This window comes from Haemorhous mexicanus, chromosome 1, assembly GCF_027477595.1.
Source record: "Haemorhous mexicanus isolate bHaeMex1 chromosome 1, bHaeMex1.pri, whole genome shotgun sequence".
NCBI classification, from domain to species: Eukaryota; Metazoa; Chordata; class Aves; order Passeriformes; family Fringillidae; genus Haemorhous; species Haemorhous mexicanus.
The window spans coordinates 95,268,374-95,289,676 of NC_082341.1; the positions used below are offsets into that span (position 1 = coordinate 95,268,374).

At 39.4% G+C, this 21,303-nt stretch overlaps 1 protein-coding gene across 2 annotated transcripts in view; it reads left to right on the forward strand.

Moving 5' to 3' along the window:
- The window catches only part of EPB41L4B (erythrocyte membrane protein band 4.1 like 4B), an 82,965-nt gene extending 69,926 nt beyond the window's left edge, over positions 1 to 13,039 (forward strand). For both annotated transcript variants that reach the window (XM_059856689.1, XM_059856699.1), the window contains exons 7-16: positions 2,645 to 2,765; positions 3,377 to 3,464; positions 4,016 to 4,104; positions 4,346 to 4,415; positions 4,588 to 4,757; positions 4,861 to 4,970; positions 7,043 to 7,073; positions 7,555 to 7,588; positions 8,542 to 8,609; positions 11,617 to 13,039. In XM_059856689.1, the coding sequence (XP_059712672.1) occupies positions 2,645 to 2,765; positions 3,377 to 3,464; positions 4,016 to 4,104; positions 4,346 to 4,415; positions 4,588 to 4,757; positions 4,861 to 4,970; positions 7,043 to 7,073; positions 7,555 to 7,588; positions 8,542 to 8,609; positions 11,617 to 11,764 (929 nt within the window). In that variant the 3' untranslated portion in view covers positions 11,765 to 13,039. The remainder of the gene's footprint in view (positions 1 to 2,644; positions 2,766 to 3,376; positions 3,465 to 4,015; positions 4,105 to 4,345; positions 4,416 to 4,587; positions 4,758 to 4,860; positions 4,971 to 7,042; positions 7,074 to 7,554; positions 7,589 to 8,541; positions 8,610 to 11,616) is intronic.
- The last annotated feature ends 8,264 nt before the right edge of the window (positions 13,040 to 21,303 follow it).

Genomic DNA, 21,303 nt, shown 5'->3' on the forward strand with positions numbered 1-21,303 from the left:
GCTGATATCCATAATAATAGCTTTTTTGGTGTAGAGTTTGCTACATTTTATTGACATTGGAAGGATAATTAAGCAGAAAAGTATAAAGAAATTTTGATTATTCCCTCCTCACTGGGTTACATTTTCTTTGTAAAATGCAGTCTTGCTCCTTTGTGTACACTCTTTTCCTAAGAGTGAGGAAAAAGCTATAAATTGCTATTTAGGCATTGGTAGTCTGAGCACTCTGAAAGAAAAGTCTTTTTACAGATAATCTTTTTTACAGATAGTCTTTTAACATTTCATACATGTCTCTTTTTTTATCAAGGGAGTTTTCTGTTAAAGTAATTCTTGGTTTCCAATAGCAGTTTCCAAGGTGGTTGTTGTTGTTGGGGTTTTTTTGTTTTGTTTTTTGCTTTTGTTTTTTTTGTGAATCATCTTTCAATCATAAATTGTTGATTTGTTGCCAGTCCCATGAAGGAAATTCTGTAGCAAGTAGCATTGGTTTGTAGTATGGGGTCACATATGAAGCAGATACATAATATTATACTTAGGGATTATCTATGGAAATGTTGTCATCAAACTTGACTTCTCACTGTTACAGTTAGTTTTTAACTACATCATTAGTGTTGTATGGTCTTAGTATTTTACCAGATATACTTTTGAAGCTGCTAATTAAATTAAAAAGGAAAACATTTTCTCACATCTCAGATTTTCAGTTCTAATCATAAGACATCCTCATGGAATACTGCAGACTTTTTTTCCCCTCTGTATAAAAGAATCAGCTATATATTTAAAAATAAATATATTTTTGGAGTTTTCAAAAACTTTCTAGGAAATATCCTTTTGAAAATGTCCCCCAGGTTATTTTTTGAAGAACACAGATAATGTATATGCATGTGTTATGTAACACCTGCCCCACCTTTCACACCGCCCCCCCAAAGCATGTCACGAAGACAGAAATGAAGACAGAAATTAAGACATAGGTATTCTCCTGGGCTCTTGCATCTCAAAATATTAGTGCTGCTGAGCCTCTCTGTGTGTCTTCTGTCCTACAAGCTCATGATTCTTCTCATCCCTATACATCCTCTTTACAGCACAGCCAGCCTTCATTCCCTGCCTTCTCTCTCAGTTAAGCAGTAGAGAAATCTCCCATGTTTTTCCTAGATGGTTGGCAACACATCAAACTTCAGATCCTTACCTTTTTCTCTCATCTTGAAGTCCTTCTTGCTAATGTGTTTGCTTAGCTCCCTCTTGTATACTGGAGACTGGACTGCCAGTAATTCTTAATAATATCTGTGTTAAATAGGCTTCCAGCTTTGATGAAACAGCCACAGAGCTGAGATATTTGTATGTCCTTTTCTTTAATAGAGATAAGAATACTTTACCTCGTAATGGAAGATTACTGTTGAGGGAAAAAAATGTGTGCGAGACAGTAATTAAAAATGAAGACCAATGAACTCAATCTCTTTAATATCCTCAGGACTGCTAAATATTTCAGCAAAGCCCAAGTTCTCAAAACCACCTAGTAGGTGTTATCAGCCAACAGATTGGATTTTGAATGTAGCATCCTATCTACTGATGGATCCTGTTAAGTATTTTTGAAGTCTGGCTGTGACTGAAATTTTTGCAGCTGTTAAGTGTAAAAGCGCCCTGAAGGAATAAAACTGTTTTCTTCAAGGGATTTCGTTTCCCTCTACGCTTTTTCATTTTTATTTTTATTTTGGTAGTAGTAGTAAGAGTAGTAAGCAGTTAAGAAGCACTGACTGGCAAAGGCCTGGTTGGGAATCACATCGTGTGTCAGGTGACACACGGTATTGCTGAAGAGTGTATTTTCCACTGGTGCTTGCCACACAGTCCTGAGGCAGCAACACTGCAGCCTCTGAGTACAGCTGAGAGGCTCCAGGAGCAAAGCTGTCACAGACACAAGGCAGTTAAAGGTGTCAGTCACTGAAATGCTCAGCCCTTGCATCTCCTGCTGAGCTCAGTGGAGTTGGAAAGTATTCTGCTCCTAGAAAAGAAAACACCAGAGCCTAAGCATATAAGTAGAAAGTAACACCTTAATTATGTCAATGTTTCAGAATTTGCTTCCTTAAAATTATCAATCTGAATATTACACCACCACTGTGATTTTAAAATCCACACAGCTTTATCACTGGTTTAATGAGACTAGGCATTCCCTTTGTGTTCTGACATAGCAGAAACATAACTCCTAAATTTGTCTTAAACCAGGACAAATAAAAAGCATGCTATAGAATAGGAAGTGTTAGTGAGTGAAAAGTATGCAATGAGAGGAAGTTTCAAAGTCACCTCTTCTAAAACAAAAGATGCATTGATGATTTTTTTTATTAGAAACTTTATTTTCTATAAGTGCTTTAAAATCCAGAGAAGCAGCTTTAGTTGAGCTAGTTCAGTCATAACATTCCTGAATGTCAGAATTCTGTACCACAACCTTACTCTGCTCCTGCAAATGAAGTTATCTGAGTTCTGCTGTGAAATCTGGTTTGAATTTACTGGGGCCAGGAGTTGGGGGATGGGGTGTTAAAGCATTATGCAACATGCTTAGGAACTTGCAAACTATCCTTGTCTTTGTAGGGATAATGGAATTAAATGTTTCTAGTCATCCCAAGATCTTTATATTTTTAATTTCTCAATTGATTGATTTCAGCTGAGTTGGGAGAGTGTGAGCACCCTGAGCACACACCAGAGCTCGTGTCTGAATTCAGGTTTGCACCAAACCAGACTGAAGCAATGGAATTTGACATTTTTCAGAAATGGAAAGAGTGCAGGTAGAGTACCTGTGTGGGAGTGGGGTCTCTAGCAATAGGTTTTCTTCTCTTCCAAAGTCAAATCCTTTCAACAGGCTTGAAATGGGGATAATGTTTGTCAGGGGAGAAGTATTGTAAAAAGACTTTGAGCTCTCTCCTTCCCTAGAAATGGCAGGTAGTAATTTAAGGAAGGTTGGTGGGGTGAGTTTTAATTTTTTAAGGGTTTTTCTTTAGATTATTTTGTAATAATATAAGGAGCCGTGTCTTTTTCCCGTTTATGTTGGAAATAAATCTCTTTCTCTCTCTTTCTCCCCTTCTTTCATTCAAACATAAATTTTATATTTGGGTGTTAGGAAACTCATTTTCCTGTCTTTTGTTAATAAATATGGTACATTTTAGTGATGCTTTGTTACCTGAACTTTCATCCTTATTGGCAATTTTAGACCTTTTTGCATTTTCAGTCGTCTGTTTTGTTTTCATTTGGAGCGAAGAGGGTAAAAACATAAGCTAAGCTTGAAATACCATTTAGTATCCATAAGACTGATGACACAAAGAAAAGAGGGGAATGAATCTGAAAGCATTTAAAGTGGATAAAAATTTTTTACCATGAAGTATGAATTTTATGTTCATAGGGGAAAGAGCCCGGCGCAAGCTGAGTTGTGCTACTTGAACAAAGCTAAATGGCTAGAAATGTATGGTGTAGATATGCATGTTGTTAAGGTAAGATCCATGTGATGTTTTATTTTATCAGTGTGAGGTCCCTGCCCTCGTGTGGGCCAGTCCCTGAGGAGTTTCCTTGTTATGATCTGGGTTGCCCTGTGGGCCATAGTCCCTCAGAAGTCATTCCCACCTCCGGTACTCCTCCCAAGGGTGCTTCTCTGTGCTCCCACAGCATCCCTTTCCTATGCCTTTTCCCATGTCCCTCAGTTTCTTCCTGTTGTGTGTCCTTCCCCTGGCAGGAACTGCCTGCTATTAAACAGATGAGGTTAGGTGTGGGCTGCCCTGGACAGTGTTGGTGTGGGTCCATCGCCATGGATCTCAGAGCCACTTTGAGCAGTACATGGCCTCTTCCCAGCAGCACCCTGCAGCCTCCTGTTGCCAAAATGTGCCACTTTGCACCCAGTACAACTGCATATTCTTCTGCTCTGTAATGTTAAAAAAATATGGCAACTCTATTGTTTAGTTTAAGACCAATGAATTTTGCAATACTACTGTATTAAAATGTACACTGCTCATGGCAGATTGATTATTTATTCTGTACTTGCTTGCAGGGAAGAGATGGTTGTGAATATGCTCTTGGACTGACACCAACAGGCATATTGATCTTTGAAGGAGCCAACAAAATAGGCTTATTCTTTTGGTAATCTGCTTTTGTCTTATATTCCTTTTTGTTAAAATGCAGAAATCTTTCTCCTTTGCAGAATGGGATCTTGTGTGTATTTTGTAATTTATAATTGAATCTACAAAGTTTAAAATCTGAAGGTTAAATCTGAAGGTGGATTGGCCTGGTTAGAAGTACCACTCTCAAATGTGAAATAGTTGTAGAAATAAAATTATTTTAATAATATTTTAATTCTCTTCTTTTTGATTCTTGTGTTTAGGCCTAAAATTACAAAAATGGACTTTAAAAAGAGCAAACTAACGCTCGTGGTGGTAGAAGATGATGAACAGGTAACTTCTTTCCCTTACTTGAGCCTGATCCAACAAAGTGTGGTGTGTGCTCAGGCTGGTAAGAACACAAGGGAGGCTCAGCACACTGTTGGCCCAGGCTGTGTTTCTCCTACCGAGGACAATAACTAATATCATGCATGCCAACTTCCAAAGCTTTTGTTTCTGCATTTAGGGCAGAGAGCAAGAGCACACATTTGTTTTCCGGTTAGACAGTGCCAAAACGTGCAAACATTTGTGGAAGTGTGCGGTGGAGCACCACGCTTTCTTCAGATTGCGAGCCCCAGCAAATAGTAAATCTAGTAGATCCGACTTCATAAGGCTGGGATCACGCTTCAGATTCAGGTATTTAGTGAAGTAACAGCAATATATTTATCTTTGTACAAAGGAGCAGGTACAGCTTCCAGCAGAAGGCAGCAGTTTACTTTGTTTGTTTCTGTGTTTTAAGTGGGAGGACAGAATATCAAGCAACACACGGGACGAGATTACGCAGAACCAGTACATTTGAAAGAAGGCCCAGCAAGAGATACCCTTCTCGAAGGCATTCCACTTATAAAGGTAAGTGATTTTAGACATCTGTGCACTGAGCTGGTCATGCAGGTGTCCCATTAAATCCTATAAATGTCACATGACAATCATGACGTCTGTACCACATTCTAAAAAGAAGAGTATGTCTAAAAAATCAGAACGTGCATGGTGGTTTTTTTTTTTGCCAGAGTTCGTTGTTTCTCTCTTCTGTTTTTAATCTCTATCTACAATTAATTCTTCCACCCCCATCTATGGAGGAGGTCCCTATGATTTCTTTTGTTGCTGTATTGAGGAGGAAAGAAAAGTTGCAGAAAACCCGCTAAGGCAAAGCACATAATGTTTTTTTGAAGAATTGATTGTGTCATGTGAGGTGGAGCAGTGTCCAAAAGCCTCACTGACTTGCTTATCTAGCCAGACAATTTTAGGGTTATTGGGCAGTCTCATTATGCAGTTGTTGTGGCTTTTCTGACTGTAATGACATGTTATTCACCTGTCCAGACTCTGACCTTAACTAGCTTACCCTGGGAATTGAGATGTGCTGAATTTAAATGGAATGACAAGGAATTAATTTCTCTTGTGGTTTTGTAATTTGTCCTTAAAAACTTGAGCTTTTTGTTCCATGTAGAAAAGGTTTGAGCTTTTTGTTCCTCCTAGGAAGGAGCACTGCAGGATAACTCTCTCCAAATTCTGTATTACTTGAGCCTGCAGGTATAGTTGCTGTATGGAGCAAGACTGCTGTACACAGTAGGGTGAGATGGCATTCCCTTAGAATGTCTTTGCACTCTTTGCACTTCCAGAATATAAACGACAGTTCCATGAGCAGCCCTTGTGGTATTATGGGGACATTTTTGTCTCATTTACAGTGGGGGGAGAAAGAGTGACAAGCATGCATGTTTTCTAGAGGCTGTAACTCTTTCCCCTGTTTCCTTCCTTAGTACATGGAAGGAGTTTGTTTAACTGAAATCCAAATTTAATAAATCTGTGAGATGCTGTTATGTGAGACATGAGAATCAACTATATAGTGTGGGTTATTTTATAAGTGAAAGAATGAATTCTTTAAATTTAATTCTTGCCATTTCTGGAGCTGACAGACCTGCAGGTTTTGCCTTGAGTCTCAGTGCTTCTGTACTTACATCTGTGAGAGAGAGGCAGAAGAGAGGAAGTGTGGCTTATGCTTAATTATGTTCTCTGTCCATTGCAGCCAGTCAGAACTTCTTTCACACCCAAGTTATTGCCTTTTAGAGAGCTAGAACAACATGTTTGTTAAGTTAAGAGCTAGAACAGCATGTTTGTTAAGTTAATGCAAAAACTCCCTGTAGGTTGTTGTCTTTCATGCATCTTTTGGCCGTTAAGCCCTGTACTTAAATGCAGCCCACAAGGATTGGATTCTCTCCTAGCTCTGTGGCTTTTGAGACTTCTGCAGTGTGTCATTAACTTCCTGCATTCAGCAGTCAGTTGGATTTTCACTTTCCCTCTGAGAAGTTTTTCGGTTCTCTTGAAACACACACAATCATGAAAAAGAGATGATACACCCCAGTTACTCAGCTGCCACCTTCACCATTCTTTCCAGCCTGTCCAAAGCAGAGGCCAAGACCTTGTTCCTCAAGATTACTCAGTGCCTCCCAGGATTTTCAGCTGATGGGCTATTTTGGCTACCATTGCTCCCTGCAGTAAGACACAGGCCATTGCCAGCTTTGTGAATACTCTGGTTTCTGTAAGACAGTGAAAATTTCTGCAAGGGGTAGTTTCTGATTTCCAGTGGACTTGATAGTATTGACATGGTACTACAGTAAGATGAGGAGAAAAGGGTTTTGGTTGTGCAGAACATACTCTGCCAAAAGTCCTGTTGTGGCATTTGGGAAGAATATGCTTGTCTACTGTTATCTCTAAAGGGCTTTCACTCTTGCAGGACCAGAGAGAGATTTGTGTCTGCCTGATACTTTATGATGTTGCACAGGATTACTAGAAAGCACAGGGCTGCACTTGAAATTCAGACACTTCTGTGCAAATATGTCTGTATAAGGATTCACTTTAGCCAACAAGAGCTGCAAAATAGCTGATATCTCACTTGTCTTAAGATTTTGTGTTTGTTTCTTTTTAAGCTAACAATCCTGTGAAAGCAGCACAACTGTGGTAAGTGACTGCCCAACTTTTTTTACCTCTCAGTTGCTGTTCTCAGGCTGAAAGGATTCTGAAGACAATATGTCCTTTAGTATTTGTAGAAGCAGATTCTCTGGTGTGGGATAAATTGCTTTGGCATGTCTCATTATGCATCACCAGATTCTTCTTAGGGTTTGTCTGCTTCCATTGTTTAATCTGTGTCTTTTATTATTTTTATATATGAAATCAGTCGAAAGTAAAACATACTTCCTTTTTGCTCACTGCTATTATGGTAGCTTATCAAGCATCATTTGTTCATGTTTTTTAAATCTAAAGCAAAAAAAAAAATTTACACCCCTCTTTCACATGTTAACTGCTGTGGTGTATATCTTGAATAAAATAATCGTGTCCTTAAGAATATGAATTTTATTTCCCTATAGTACTTCCCTGAACTAAAAACCATTGTGATGTACATGTATTGATTACATAAAAGCAAATTTTTTTTCTCTCATAGTGCTAAAAATACTCCTGAAGTTCATAACTATCAGGTAAGAACATACCAGTTACAGGGGAAAATGTGGTCATTTCCATATTTTACGGTAAAAATTTTTGCTGTTTATGGTTTGTACAGCTGTTTTGCTCCCCTTTCCTTACTCTGGGGTGAGATTTTCTGATGTGTCGGAAATAAACAGCACCATATTGGGGTTAAGGAGTTTTCTTTTTCCCCTGTGTTCTTGGATGCTCTGCAGACTGAGTACACTCCATTTGCCATCTTCTTTCCCTTCCTTTTCTTTCTGTGCAAGTTAAAGCCTTTGGGACTGTGAATGTGATGGGTCCCAGGAGACTGCTCTGTGAGCAAGCTTTTGTCTAGAGCAGCCTCTCACGGTAGGTGATCGTGACAATTTCAAAGTTGCAATTACTTCCCTCATCACAACACTTAGAGAGTTCCCTGCTGGTCAAATGCTTGTTGGGGTTTTTTTTTATACACTCCAGGGAAAACATTACCTGATTTTCATCTGTGCTGCTGACAGTCAGTAGGTACTGAGAAAAAGCAAGCTTCCAAACTCTCTATGTGCGTGAGAACTTAGTCTTAACACTTTTTATTAAAACTCTCACCAGTGATTTTGTTTTACTGTGTCTCTTCAAGATCTTGTGGATATAAGAAGAAAGTCCTGTCACCAAAGACAGGAGACCTCCTGAAGCCTGCTCTTATAAGCTTTCTTATTCTCCACCTTTGATCAAAGTTGACATTTTTGATGTGCTTTGTATGAGAAGCACAGGATGTGCCAGGTTGTCTGTCAAACAGGAGAGCAATTTTCTTTGCATTGTCCCATGAGTGTGTCCTAATGAGCAGGCTCAGCACCAGGAGGCTTCACTATGTGCTCAATGACATGGGAGAAGGTCAGAAGCATTACAGTTTCTAGGGTTCACCAGGAAAATAAAAGTTAATGGGGAGCTTTAATATTATTTCATTAACCAGGTTCAATGTTTCCATTTGCAGCCCCAGTATCATCCTAATATACATCCTGCTCAGCCACACTGGCATCCACACACACCTGTGAATGTAAGGTAAGCAATCTTCCCTTTGTGAAGAAAAGATGATTACTTTTTTCTTTATGTTACACGGTATGAAGCTTTGGTGGCCCTGTTGGGGCAGTTCTCTGCACATAAAAAGCAAACAAAAGTTAGAAGTATGGGATATAGAGACAGTATTAAATAACTTCTAAGTTTTGCTTTGGAATATGAATCTTTTTCTCTAATTGATTTCTAATCCAAAATTCAAAATAGAATGTTAGTGATCTCCTGTGGGAGTATGTTGGATAGGGAGCTGCTCTGTAGCTTAATTGCAAATCAGTCAGTATTTGTTTGTATTTAATTTCCTAAGACAGAGGAGAAACTCATTTTAGTGTAAAGTTAAGTTATTAATAATTATATTCTTGCAGTGGAGCACTGTTTTCGTCTTCTGCAGAAATGTATACGAAAGAAATGAGGAGTACATGGAACAATTTATCTAGAACATTAGAGATAATGAGTAAAATTATAGCGCTGAGTTTTTGAGAAACGTTTCACAGAAACATTCCTGCATGTGCTGTTGTGCTATCTTCTCGCATACTTTTTTGTTTTTAGCTAGTGATGAGAGACATTGAGTGAAAAGAAATTTTGGAAGAAATTCAGTCCAATTAAAACCCACTTGGTGGAATGCATAGTGAAGGCATGCACCTGCTGGTGGATTTGTGTCTATACGTGTACACGTGATAAAAACCAGCCACTTTTTCATCCTAATAAAAAGTAGCCTTTTTAGATGAGTCAGGTTTTTAGACAAATAATTACTGTCTTTAGTGAAAAATACCCAATACCCAAATCTTTGTTTCTCCTTATCTAACTTTTATGTTCTTATATCACAATAGGTAGACTTTGGTTTTAGTGTGGGCAGGCTCTGGGGATGAGGCTGAGTTTAAAATGGATGAAAAGACAATTTGGTGTGAGTTTGAGTCTGAGAATGCAGGAAAAGGGCAAGTACATTATTAGAAATAATAGGCAGAGAAGCAGACAGGCATTGTCATCTCAACATTCCTAGTGCACAGCAGTAAAGCAGATATTAAATTTGTGTTAGAAACTGGAGACTTGAAGTTGTGTAATGAACTTTGCCTGTATTTCAGGCTCAGGAGTCTTCCTGGTTTTAGGGTTTCTTTATCCAGTTTATTATGAGCTCTTTAAAATGTACAATTTCACATTATGAAAGAGTGGCTGCCAAGAGAGCCTAATGATTTTATAAAATCATTTGAGGTTTTGCTGAAATTTTTCTAAAGATTTCATCACTTACGATACCAGTCCGTGACATTTTAAAGCCAAATAGTTCACCCTGGAGCAGAGTGATATTGAAATATGCACAATAATGTATTGTAGTGTGTGTAGACAACCTCCCCCTTCAGCCCCTCCACTGCCTGGGCAAAGACTAAGGTCAGTGAAATGTGAACAATGGCTTTTTTATAGCAAGGCTTGTAAGGCTGAAAAAAAACCATCCCATACTTAAAAGCTCAGTCATAGAAGCTTGGTAGAAAAGGTGCTCAGAATTTTTGTCCCATTCAGGTAGAAGCATTTAAATGTGTGGTTAAAGTGGAAGCTTCAAGTTATTCTAACTTGGAGTCGAAGTGAAATAATTGGATATTTAAGATCTTGGACAGCTTGATTTGAAAAAGCTTATTCCATTTGAATGCAAACTTGAGATCACAACTACAGATGCATAAAATTCTTTCTGCTTTGCATGAGAGTCTGGAATAGGCATGGGCTGAAATGAAATGACCTGTGTAATACGTGTTATATATGGAGCTTTTGTTGAATAACTTGTGAAATAGTATGTGGAATTGTGTCTCAGTTTTCTTGGTAAAATTCTTTCACTGAAATTGTTTGCAGAGTCTTTCAGTGAAATCGTTTGCAGTTAGCTTAATATTTAACCTTCTGAAAAAAAAAAATTCCAATTAACAGCTGTCATTATGTAACTTTGGAATATATCTAAAAAAGAAAAAAAAAAGATAAAATCTAAACCTTGCCTGTGTTTCTGCTACTATAAAAAAAACTTACCAGAATCATAGAATGTCTTGGGTTGGAAGAGACCTTAAAGATCATCTGGTTCCAACCCCCTGCCATGGCCAGGGACACCTTCCACTAGACCAGGTGGCCCAAAGCCCCATCCAACCTGGCTTTGAACACTTCCAGGAATGGAGCATCCACAGCTTCTCTGTGCAACCTGTTTCAGTGCCTCACCACCCTCACAGAAAAGAATTTCTTCCGTATATATAATAATTGCAGCTTCAATTTGGTAATAAGGTAATGTTAAATGTTGTGGTTTCCTACATAGTGTTCAAAATCGTTGTTTTATTTATTCCCCACTCCGCTGCAATGATTCAGGGGACACTGTAGGAATGGTTGAAGTTAGTATCTCTAAGCAGCAATAAGTAATGAACAAATAAGGAAAAATATATTTTTCCTTGTAGTACTTTTGCAAGTCTCAGAGAATTACCTGTACTAACTATAGACTGGGGGTGTTCTTAAGAAAATGCAACTCTGTAAATTACAGGCTGCTTTAGTGTTAATTAACTGCACCAGTGCCAAAGGAATGGCAAGAACTGCAGAATTTCATTCATAATAGGATTGCCTTTCTTAACCCTTTGCACTTTAAGGATGTACTGTCATGAGCTCAGCATTTTGCATGATATGTTTTATTTTACTTGTTTGTTGTACAAATTTAATTTTCCTGTAGCCTCCTCCTCCTTCCCCACCCCCACCCCCCCCTTTGGAATTCCAGAGCATTGATGCACTATGCTTGTCTGTAACGCTGTAAACAGAGAGGGTTTTTAATGATTGAGCTCTGGTTGAAAGCCTTTTGAAATCAGCTAGGAGATTCCCAGTTGCTGCAGCAGCTTCAGCATCAGACCTATGGGTCTGTCCCCGATTCTTTCCCATGCTGTAGCTCTGTGTGCATGCTTAGCACTTGCAGGATGAGCTCATGTTACTGTGTAGCACTCCTAAGTTGACTTCCATTCCTCACTAACCAATAACTGTGCAAATGGTACAGGCCACCCTATCATGATGACAGGCCCTATTGGAAACCCCCCACAAGTGGAGAGGACAGCAATTTACGGTATATCCAGGAACAGAACCAGAAGAATTTAGGAGGAGTCCAAAGCATGGTGTACCAAGATAAACTTATGACGACTCTCTGAAAAAGAGCCATCTTCATTTCACCTGCCATCTTTGACATCATTGCATTCCATGGTCCTTGTCTGTCTGCAGTATGTTCAAAGTGTATTGTGCATAAAGTGTGTGTCTTTGTATGTACATCCATCCTTGTTTAGTGTTTGTGGACATTCTTGGGAAAAGTGTTTTCCATATCTTTGTTAAAAAAAAAAAAAAAACTTGAAAAACCTTTTTTGAATTCCGGTAAGAATTTTCAGTGCCCTGAGACCAGAAATATTTCTGGGGGTTTTCATTCTACCCTAGTTTCAAATATGTGACCCTCTGCCTGCTGTTGAAGATCAGACATTTGTGCCTTAGTTATTTTTATTACCCTGTGTCTTTTGAGTCAAATTAATAGATTGAGAACCTTGGTTTTTAGTGGCATGCAAATAGGAGATTGGGGGGAGGAAAAGAATTCATACTGGCAATCAAACTGATTGTGGGCCCCCAACAAAGGGAGTCTACTGAGGCAGTCATAGGTTTGGATGTCATTTGTTTCTAGTTTTTGTGTCCTGCAGAAGAAAATAGAGGTGCTTACCTAACTTTGAAAACAAGTATAGGGAAAGAACACTGTAATAAATTTCACAGAGTATGTATTTTTTTTTTTTTTTTTTATTTCTTATATGGATAGCATTCCCCAAAACCATACCTGCTGCTATAAAGGCAAGAATGTTAAAAATTAGTCCTTGCTAAAAGGGTGCTGCTCTCATATTATTTTTAATGTGATTATGGAAGTGAACTTTTAATTACATGAAACTACCTGCTGATAACTTTTCTCTGAGTGGGTTCAAAAACACAACATACAATCAGTGCATTAAAAAATGAGGACATTCCAGTGGAATAGCTCTATTTTTTTAAAGTTAGACATTTGGGATGTTGAATGTATATTTTGCAGACCTAGGACTTTGAATTGGACTGGCTGGTATTTTGATCACTTGCAGACTTTTTTGTTCTCTTTAAACCAAAAATCACAGTGCCATCTTCACTTGTGCATTTGTTTTAGTTAGGCCTTACATCTGTGGTCTCTCTGAAGTTGTTGGAACGAATGAATCTTCATTTGGGATGTTTTCAAAATGAAGTAGTTTTTAACTTGATTTTGATAAATACACATTTATAAATGGCTATAACAAATTTTTTCAGAGGAAATTTGATAGTTTATAACTTTTTGTGAAATACATTTGTTTACAAATGCTATCTTTTATTATTTGTTTTGATCTTTCCTGTATGTGCTAAGTACAAATAAAAAATGTCAATCTTGTTGATCTGGTTATGGTGCATTTTTTATTTTTGAAAGATTTTGGGGGAGGGTGGGTAGATATGCTTGTACCTCATTTCCTCTGTAGTTACTAATGCTGTGGTGGATCAGTGTTTCCAGTACAATCTGTAGAGAAAGCAAGACAATAAAGCAATTGTGCGCTGAGATGTGAAAATGCCAGAGTAAGCCTAAGATGTGTAATCACAGAGGCTGACTTTGGTTTCCCCGGACTAGTCTTCCTCTAGTTCAGTAGCATTTTATTTAAGAAAGTAAGAAAGAGAAACTTTGTTGGAGCCAATGGAACAAAAGTCTAGTTTAGCTGGCACTCTTAAAGCACTCTGGAGGGGGTTTTTTTGAATACTCACAATAAAGTGTGGGGCAATGGTGCTTTATTCTTTACACACCTACATTCATAGTACAATGTCATTCTTGTCATATAACCTTGTCAGCTTCCATGTGCTCTGTTGCCAGTGTTCCACCTCATCCTGTGTTGCTCTGTGTCATTTGGTTTGTTGCTGAAGGTGCACTGAGCCAGGGATCCATTCCCGGACAGACTGCAAGAAAAGACAGCTCAAGGCCCAGCTGGTCCTGTAAGTGTTAAAAAGCCTCAGGCACACTGGGGAAGAGCAACCTGAGGGCCTGTGCTCTGCAGTTTGTGTGTGTTGCCTCAAGGGAAGCACTTGTCATTCTGCTTCTCTGGAGAAGGAGCCCACACATTCTGCACTCCCTTTTCACTTGTTCCCTCCCTGCTGCCTGCAGAAATCTGAACCAGCCAAGTCACGGAGCGATCAGCTAGGTAAGAAGAGATCAGTGTCTCTGTCCTTCTTCCTCTAGACATAGTTGGCTTCCTGTAGCAAATGGGCTAGGATGCAGTTGGGAAGAGGGAGCATATCTGCCTGATTCCTTTCTGACCCCAGTACTGCTCTCACCTGTGCAGCTTCCACCACCTGAACAAAGGTAGATATGGGTGGTATCTGTCTAAACAGGCTAGTATAAAAGAGTTGCTTTAAATACTAAAAAGCACATTGCTGTTTTTTTCCCTAAAATTAGAACAGTCGTAACTCACAACAGTTTGTTTTTAACAAGTCATGGAGGTCTTGTGATGCTAAGATTACAATTTTTTGTTTGAAGCAACACAAAATACTGCAGCTGAAACCAGATTACATGTAGAGAGGGGAGAGAGAAGAAAAGTGGAAAATGTTTGGTTCAATCTGTTGTTAAATGCAGCAGCAATTTTTATTTAAAATATTGGGAAAGTTCTGTCCAAAAAAATCAATACTACATCTTAATTTTGTGCTGCTTCAGGAATCCTCTGGTAGTTTATAGGCACAAACTCAGTATAGGAATTTGATGGGCCTATATGCGAGCATTTATACACTGAATGACTGAATTACTTTACCTAGGAGTTCTTCATGAGGAAATGCTGCACAGTTTTTACCAAAAAGCATGTTACACAGTCATTCTAAGTCAACGCATTTTTAATGTGTTCTAAATATACACAGGGAGGTTTGGTTTTGTTGTTTTTTTTTTTAAACCTTGAAGATTGCCAAAAGGAGGTAATGCCTTAATCCAAATGAAATGTGTTCTCGGGGGGTACCCATTGAACTGCATGTGCAAACTTTCTCCACCCTGTTCTGAAGTGGTTTTTGTCTGAAACCTTCTTTTTACAAATCCAGCTTACACTTAGAGACTTCTGTAATTTGATTACAGGTAATAATCACTATTCTTGATCAGCTTGGGGGGAGGGGGGCGTGGAGGGGAAGTCTGAGTATAGCAATATGTCTTGCAGAATTCAGGAATTGCACTGATCTGAAGTCCAACATGGAATCACTTCTTCCGTGTGCTGGAGAACTAATTGATGCAACCTGGCTGAGGGTATCTTTTGGTCATCTCTCTGCCCACCTTCCTCCTGTGCTTAACAAAGCTGGAAAGCAGGTCTTCCCTAGCAGGGCTCAGGCCTGGCTCTACGCTCACTGTATCAGGATTTGCAGAGGGATTGGCCTTGTAATAACCATATTCCCATGTCCTCTCCCCCAGGAACTACTGGGGGAATTGAAAAGCTGGTGACTCTGTGACACCACATCTGTAACACAAGCTGAAATATATCCCTTTTCTGCCCCAGCCAGGCCCTGGCATGCAAACTAATGACTAATATTGAATACTGAAATATGATACCTGAAATACAATACTGAAACTGTTGTCTCTTTGAACATATTTTTTTAGTGTGGGCTTTTTCATCAAACTTTCATTTTCTGCTATTTTTCTCTAGTTGATGTGAGTCACAGGCAAAGTGAACAAAGGGATCAGGTTTTATAATGCATTTCTAAAGCTGGCAGGGGTTTGCTTACTTAAAGGAAAGAATTCATTCTTTCTGGACCCTGTTATCATTGAATCCATGGGCAAACTGACCAAGAGGAGGATTGATTTCTCACATTGTGGATGGCAACAAGGCATATATTATGGCCTGGTGATGTAAAATTTGATTTTGTATTCCTCTGAATGAGCACTGCAGAAGATGTCTTTTCAGCTTGCAAGAGAAAGAGTGGCAGAGCTCGCAAGTAATTTTGAAAATGGAGCTTCAGGTGCAGGCGAGGAATGAGCTGGGGAACATCAAAGGCAGCAGGGGAAAAATGAAACCGAGTATATCAGCTGCTTCTCAGGCATCGGAGCTGGCGAGATGGGGCTCTCTCAGAGAGAGGAGACGGCTCAGCACTGCAATCATCTCTTTTGAGAGGAGAAATCTTTACAGTTTGTGTATCAAGCAGGCAGGCTTCTACCTACCTCAAAGCAGAGAAGTTTTCATGCCCATCCATCTAACCTGACACTCCAGTTCTCTGGAAAGAATGTTGGCAATGAGAGATTTTCCTATTACTCTGCAACAGAGAACCAAGGAAAACAGACTTGTAGAGAAAATGCTGTCATTGCAGCATTGCTAATGGCAGCTGAAGAGACTGCTGGTGCCAGAGCTGCTACAGAGCAGCATTAATGGACATAAATTAGAAAATGTAATTTTTTTAATTGACCTCAGACTCTGTGTGTTTTGCTTTTAAAGGGCACTGATCCACCAGGACCCTGGCTTCTTTTGTTAAGACAGAAGTTTCTTGTGAACCTTGAGAGCCAGCTTGAACTAACAATCTGCACCCTAACCAAACTTTTGTTACATTGTGAGGATGGAGATTTTGAACTGTTTCAGAATTAATACTTTTTTTCCTATGTTACAGCCAAACTGCACATGCTTAGAAAATCACAATGCTCTTATGCTGCTCCCAAATTTTAGTGTCGAAGAGCCTGCAGGAAAATCAGTTCTCCTTCCCAGCAGACACGTAGAAGGAAGCAGCTTTTGGAAAGAAACAGTCCTAGTCAAATCAGATCAGAAAACACATGTAAAGAGGTGGGCTACACTTTTCTGTCTACCTCCTGCAGTACATGGCAAAGCAGCATGTGGTGATCATGAAGATGTTGTTTGGATTTCCTTGCTTTCTACCTACTGTTGTACCTTGAAATAACTGGCCAAAGAGTTTCCCATCCTCAGTGTATGTGCTGTTGCCCTTGTTGCTACTACATCACCAAAAGAAACCACAACAAAAAACCCCCAAAAAACTCCACCAGATAATCAGTTGGAGTTCTTCCATTGGTATGAATCATTTCCAGTAATAAAGCTACAGAGTAAATGCTGTTCCCAAGCACTTACTAATGACTGTTTCATGACTGTGCTTTAAAGCAAAACAACTTACTTTCACAGAGCTGTGTTAATCTGAATTTAATTGTAAAGTTCACATGTCAGGCCTCCCTGTGAGCTGTCCCCTGCAGATATGAGTATCTTGCTATTGAAGGTACAAGCATGTCTGTAACAACTTGCATATTGCTTTTCATTTATGCATGTAATATGCTTTCTGTTTTGAACAGGAAGAAGGGATTTTAAAAAAACCAAAAGCCTTTCTTTTCCATCCAGCTTTTCTAAAGATGATTTTTTTTTTCTCCTTCAGTTAGAATCTTGGCAGACTTGGCACACAGACTTGGCACACTTGGTGGAGATAAGTAGTTCCACAGCCTGACCCAATGTTACTTCTTTGTTTTGTGGTTTTTTTGCATAACAGCTTTCTAATGGCTGTGGGATACTCCTTTGGATTTAGTGGCACCTTATCTTCTCTGATTTGTTGCCTGTATCTCTTCAGAACCAATCTAGTTTGTCACTAGCAGAAGAAGCATTTATGATGACTGCCTTAATCATCACGCCCTCTCAAAACTGAGGAATCTGCCAATTTAAAATTAAGATAAATGTTGAGCTGTGGCTATGGGAACCAGTAGAAGTGCCCCTAGGGTTCTGTTTTCAAATTGCCAGCACAATTATATTTCCACCATGAACGTACTATCTTTGTATTGTGCTTGATTTTTTTTTCCTTTTCCATTTTCATCTTTCTCTTTCTTTTCTTCTTCCCTTTCCTCTTCATTTTCCTTTCCTAGCAGTAGTAGTATGACCTTTATCTTTAAAACTATCAAACATCTGCAGCTCATCACACAAATGATGTTTTGGATTACACAAGAACAGATGTTTCATACAAGAACAGTTTGGAAAACCTCTAGTTGCTGGCTTACCAATGTCTTATGTTGATGGATTATAAAAAACACTATTTCTTTTTTTTCACTGAGGCAATGAAAAACGTCTTTTACTTTCTGAGTCACAACAAAAACGAAAGAATTAGCCACACCTAATTAGAAGTAGGAAGTACTGATCTAATGCAATTAAACTCCGGATAAGAAGCTAATTATTTATAAGTTACTTTTTCCTCACTAAACCCATAACACTCTGTGCTGGAGTTCTAATGACAGTAGCTTACCTGCCATTACCAATTTCTGCAATTTTGTCTTCCTTAGAGAAGTAGAAATACAAATCATTAATGAATCTCTAGTGCTCTCTAAATTGTGTAATTGCACAGTAATGGACTCAGTACCTAAACATGTCAGAGTGGCTGTTTCTTTTCATCTCCAGGGGCCAAGGCCTTGAATATTAAGGCCTTGCTGGCAAGCAGCAGAGCCAGCATCATGGTGCCTCTGAGCCGAGTCTTTCTCATCAATAGGGATATAGGAGTCAAACAGGAAGGAAGAGCTCAGGAACAAAATGGGTCAGACAAACAAAAAGCTCAAGTAGAGGGTTTAGGAGAAGCAGAGTTTTACAATGTTATGTGCAAAAGAAAGGAACTAGAAAATGAAAAGTAATGCATTCTGCTAGAAACTCTGAGAATGGTGAAGAGGAATGAAAGCAGCAAGGGAGCTTTGTGATTTCAGCATCTGTGTCTTCAGTACCTGGGGCTTTCTGAATCAGTAGTAAGGCTGATTTGAAGCAAACTTCAAGGAACTTGAAAGTAAAATTGGATGCTGCTTCTGTATCAGAATTTCGAGCCCAGGAGGCCTTTGTTTGTTATTACTCATTTTCAGTTTCAATGGTTGCATTTAATGTTTGTGTCTCATTCTCTATTTCTGACTTAAAAAAAAAAAAACCTGTGAAAATGGCTTTAAAGGTAAAATGAACAATTTCCTGCTGTCAGTTGGATGAGTTGCCCAAGTGTTGAAGTGAGAACCTGCCCAGAGATAGGACAGAGGTTGCAAATATGTAATTAAGAGAGGTCTTGCTGTGCTGAGTGATTGATTTTGTACTACTTTTACCTGTTAATACTGTGTTTTAAAAAGGGCAAAAATCTACAACCTAAAAAGAAGTCATTTGTGTGGCAATGGAGTCGGTTGTGTTCACACTGGACTTTAAAGTTATGGCAAATTACTGAAAATTCACAAGACAGCATATTTTTTGTAAAGCATTAGCACAGATCATAATCAGAATAATTTAGAAGCATGAAAATTAAACAGTCTGGTTAATTTCTTTTAAAACAAGTTTTTTTTCCCAAGGAATTTCAGCTTAGGATGGAGACAGAAAGGAGATTTTGTAAGATGGGAGCATATTGTTAAGGAAAGATAAATTCAGTGGATTGGCTTCAAGGCTAAAGGGATTACACCTTTCTAATCTGCCAGATGCAAGGCTGCTGTAGTTCCTGGCTTCACAGCCCAGGATGAGATGCTGAGCATTCATTCCAGAGATGTAAATGCTCACTGAGCAACAACTCAGCCAGCCTTGCTGAGGAGCAGAGGAGGAAAAGGGCAGTACCTTGAGCAGCAACCGCATACACAAACAGCAGCTCCCAAACATGGGGCAGCACAGAGCACTCCATCCTTGATGCAAACACCAAATAGGACTACAGTTGAGAAGATGCCCTGGACTGTGGTTATGAGAGCTTGACCAGCCAAGCTGACTGACCAGCAGCTTGCTTACATGGGGCTCGTCACTTTTTTCACGTGCATCCTGAATGAAATTCATCCTGCACATGAATTTACCTCTTTCCTTTCTCTTGTCTCCTTGCAGGTACCCCTGCTTTTACCTTGCCTTTCTTCTGGTTTTGCTAAGTCCATACTCAAATGTCCCAAGGCTTCCACGGTAGTTTGGACCTTACACAGAGTTACTGATAGAGTTTCTTAGCCAGTGCTGGCCTTGCATGGTTTTTCTCACCCAAGAGACCCTGAAACTCCCCCTTCAGAGCTCTGTGATGTTTGGCCATTGCTCATGTATCCCTGCCATAAGTACCTGTGAATTCCAGCAATCCTTCTGGGCATGCTCTATAGCATTTTTAGCTGCTTCTGCCTCAGTCTTAATGTCCAACAACTTCTGCCACATCCTGTAATTTCTCGTGTTCTCTCTTAGCTAAGGCTCAGGCCTAGGCCTGCTTCTCTCTGCACCCTTTGGCAGCAATGTGATACAGAGCACAGTGAAGATGAGACAGGGATGTGCTTAGCTCACAGGACCCGAGTTATTCAATGAGTTCAGTGGTGGGAAAAATGGCAGCATGGCTAGCAATCTGAGATCAGCTGCAGGCCACCTCAGAGGCAACAGCTCCTTGCTTGGCTTTGCTCCTGTTTCAACCTGAGCTAGCTTGCTTGGATTAGCCACCCCAAGTTGTTTTATTTGCTAAATACAAGGAAATTTGCCTTTGCCTCTGTCTGAAATGGGAAGGCAGCAGACTTGAGGGAGGATCTTGTTGGTCTTAGAAAATTTTATGTCTGCTTTTCAGAGTTTTCACATCTACAAGGACATCTGGGACAATGAATTTTTTTTTGACAGGTGATTAAATATCATTAGCTATTGTTAGTGTTCATTAAAAGCCTTTGTAAATGAAGAAAAGCACGCTTAGTTCCCCAGTGGACATATTTTGCATGACAGTTTTGCAAGACTGTGTTTTTTTTAATGATCTTTATGCAGATAAGGTGAAATCTATGAGGACAATGTCTTTATTGAGTCAAGATTTGTTCCTTGGTATTTTATTAGAACATGCTTTGCTGCAGGCTTTATTCTGGTGAAGAATTCCAGATTAGTCTTGTTTCAAAACTTAGTTCAGCATCTTGTGTCCTACAGCAGGCTTCTGTCACCATTTATTAATATATTTTTTCCCTATTATAATTTTCTCTTTAATTTCAAGGTTGTCTGGGAGCAGGCTGCTGGCTGCCTCCTCTGCTTTCGGAGGTGTCCCTAGGACTGGATGAGGACTGTGGATCATCCCTGGCAGCAGGGAAAGAAATCTGCAACACAATTTTCCATGCCTTCCCTGAAGGAAGCAAATGGGCCAGCAGTGATGTTCTGGTGTCAGAGCAGAGCATGGAAGTGTAACCACAATGTTAGCTTTAGTTACACTTCACACAGCTCAGGAAGCCAATTCTGGCCAACAAAGAGAAAGAAAGGAAATAAAAACAACATAGGCTTGATTTTAGTGATTCCAGTTTTCCTTTTCTTAGGAATACTCATTGGTTTTATATGTCCCATTTCTTGGCTGCAAAATCTAAGTTCACCCTCTCTCCTGTTATTACAGTCTTCCTGCTGTGGTCTATATTCCCTTCCCATGAAATGCTGGGTCAAGTCTTTTGCTTCAGTCCAATAGCCCTGGCTATTAATTGATATCCACATGTACTGCCTTCTTCCTATCCCCTCATTTCCTCATCTTTCCTCTCCACAGGGACATTTTCAGAGAATGCAAAATTCCTTCTCTCTCTGGGCCACTTGCCATGCTTTAGCAAAACAAGTGGTATGTGAGACTCTAAGCATGATTAAAGGAAGTTTAGCTAAAAGTTCATTGTAGTTTATTTGGTTGGGGTTTTTAAACTGTTTTTGAAGCATGGACAGGGAATTAACCCAGAGTCTACCCTTCTTCATCCCAGTAAAGGCAGGTACTAAAC